General features: G+C 47.0%; 1 protein-coding gene across 1 annotated transcript; it reads right to left on the bottom strand.

Annotated features, from left to right (window-relative positions):
• Positions 1–255: 255 nt before the first annotated feature.
• On the bottom strand, positions 256–2,393 carry LOC311204684 (olfactory receptor 14A16-like; the record flags this gene model as incomplete). Its single annotated transcript, XM_084281075.1, has 2 exons — positions 256–339; positions 1,581–2,393. 2 exons carry the CDS (start codon positions 2,391–2,393, stop codon positions 256–258), a joined length of 897 nt encoding a protein of 298 aa, XP_084137201.1.
• Between the last annotated feature and the right edge of the window lie 585 nt (positions 2,394–2,978).

The following is a 2,978-nucleotide window of genomic DNA, read 5'->3' on the forward strand; positions in this document are numbered from 1 at the left end:
AGTGGGGTTCTTGGGGTGGATATGGGAGCAATTGGGAAGGGAAAGGGGAGGTTTAGGGCAGTAATATGGTGCTATACTTTCTGGCTATACCAGCGCCCACCTTCCAACCTGTTAAATGTCCAGCAGTACGTCCCAAGCAAAAGGTGCAAGGGATGAAAGATGTTCCTGGCCTGAAGCCTTCCCAGGGAGTGGACAGGAAGCTGCAGATTCCTACAAGGGGAACAACCCTAGTATTCCTTGACATTTTTTCCGTCTCTACCAGGATCCACCTTCCAACTTTTTAAATGAAAAGGTGTTCCTGGCATGAAAGCTCTGCAGGTAGCACACCAGCCACTTCTTCTTTAAGAGGGAGTGGGGAGGGAGGAATTGAGGGAGGGGGAAAGGGAGAGAGAAGAAAAACCAATGAATACATAACCTCAAGGATTGGGAGAAGGACAGTTTGCTGCAACAGCAGAGAGAGAGAAACAACAACAGGACTTTGTAATAAAATATACAAATCTGGTGATACACAGTGTAATTTCTCACCCAACTGCACAGCTCAGAACATACAGCTCAGAGCCATCCCAAAAATGGACTGTCCCCAAAACCCTGCATCCTGGAGCTGCCTCCTCCTTCCCCCACCAATTTTCCATTTATGCTGAGCATGACACAATTGAATGGAATCCCCTTTTTGGCCAGTTTGGATCACCTGTCCTGGCTGTGTCCAGTCCCTTCTCATAAGCAGGGAAATATGAACAACTGAAAAGTCATTGATTGCTTGGCAACAACCAGAAACATCAGAGTGCTATAAGCACAGCTCTCATCCCAACTCCCAAATGCTGCATTCCACTGGCTGCTGGAAAGAAAGTTAACTCTATCCTGGTCAAAACCAGGACATAACAGAGCAGTTCATTAGACTTCTGAAGGTCAAAGCAGAGATCAGACAGCCAAGTGGCATCTGAATGACCAAAGAGCAAGCAGAGGTGGAAAACTGTGAGCAAAGTGAAGTTCATACATCCACCTAGTCTGCTGAAAAGATGTCCTTAGACATGGACATCTTAGGGGAGGTGGAAACACCTGAATGATGACGGAAATGAAAGAGACAGACTAGCAGCAATGCAGGTACAGGGGAAGGTGAGTATTTCTTCGACTACCATCAGTACCAATCCTGGAAAATCCAAAGTAGTCAAGTGATTCAGCTTAAGAAAAATGTTTTCAAATATAAGTAATAAATAAATAAATAAATGTGCCCCTTGCAGGCAGACATGATGCAAAGCAAGCACAGCTCATCATTAGGCAGTATCTGGGTCACACAAGATCAGAAGATATTTAATTTGGAATGGGATAAATGTGGACCATGTTATTATGGTTTAGACAAAACAGAATAAAAAAGAAACCAACAACAAAACCCATACTAAATCAGTTTTGTCCTAATGTGAGTTCCATGGCCAGTCATATGCAGAAGAATATGAGCAGTTTATTCCTGCTTAGAAACATCCAGTCATTAGTTTCCACACAGCATCCTTGAGCTCCTGGTTCCTCATGCTGTAGATGAGGGGGTTCACTGCTGATGGAACCACTGAGTATAGAAATGTCACTACCAGATCCAGAAATAGGAAGGAGATGGAGTGAGGCTTCAGGTTGGCAAACAGAGCAGTGCTGACAAACAGGGAGACCACAGTCAGGTGAGGGAGGCAGGTGGAAAAGGCTTTGTGCCGTCCCTGCTGCGAGGGGATCCTCAGCACAGCCCTGAAGATCTGCACATAGGACACCACAATGAACACAAAACACCCGAAAACTAAGCTGGCACTGACCACAATGAGTCCAGTTTCCCTGAGGTAGGCATCTGAACAGGAGATCTTGAGGATCTGGGGGATTTCACAGAAGAACTGGCCAACAGCATTGCCATGGCAGAGGGGGAGGGAAAACGTATTGGCTGTGTGCAGCACAGAATTGAGAAACCCACTGGCCCAGGCAGCTGCTGCCATGTGGACACAAGCTCTGCTGCCCAGGAGGATCCCGTAGTGCAGGGGGTGGCAGATGGCAACGTAACGGTCATAGGCCATGACAGTGAGAAGAAAGTGCTCTGTGACGATCAAAAATAAAAAGAAAAACTCTTGAGCCAGACATCCTGTGTAGGAAATGGCCCTGGTGTCCCACAAGGAATTGGACATGGATTTGGGAACTGTCGTGGAGATGCAGCCAAGGTCAAGAACAGAGAGGTTGAGGAGGAAGAAGTACATGGGGGTGTGGAGGTGGTGGTCACAGGCTATGGTGATGATGATGAGGCCGTTGCCCAGGAGAGCAGCCAGGTAGATGCCCAGGAAGAGGCAGAAGTGCAGGAGCTGCAGCTCGCGTGTGTCTGCAAAGGGCAGGAGGAGGAACTGGCTGATGGAGCTGCTGCTGTTGGACATCTGCTACCATCAAGTGTGGAGACCTGTCCAAGGAGGAAAAGGCACAGTGAGAAATTAGGGAAATCTTCTTCGAGGAAAAACTCTTGCAATTTCTCTTAATGACATTCGGCATTGTTAGGATTGTTCCCTTGGGAAGGAACATGCTGAGCCCCAAAGTTACTGGTGCTTCTCATCTAATTCCTGAGGAGGTTTCATACCAGCAACATCTTTCAGCCCCTGCACATTTAATTTCAGTAGAATTGGTGGATGTTTAGCATATTTGAAGGCTGTTTCTGGTAAAGCCTGAAAATGAAGTCAGGAACTGTTAGGACCAATCCCTTGGAAGTAAAAGCCCTGAGCCCCAAAATTAGTGGTCCTGTTTGTACTCTACATAGGGAGGTTACAGGCCAGGAATATCTTTCAGCCCTTGCATCTTTTGTTTGGGGGATATTGCTGGATGTTTAGCATGTTCACAGGTGGATGCTGGTAGAGCCAAAAAATGACGTCAGGCACTTTTAGGACTGTTCTCTTGTCTAGGACAGACCTGAGCCCCAAGGTTACTGGGACTTCTTGTGTGCTCCCTCATGAGGTTACAGGCCAGGAAGA

This window comes from Gallinula chloropus (assembly GCF_964237585.1).
Source record: "Gallinula chloropus genome assembly, contig: HAP1_SCAFFOLD_118, whole genome shotgun sequence".
NCBI lineage: Eukaryota > Metazoa > Chordata > Aves > Gruiformes > Rallidae > Gallinula > Gallinula chloropus.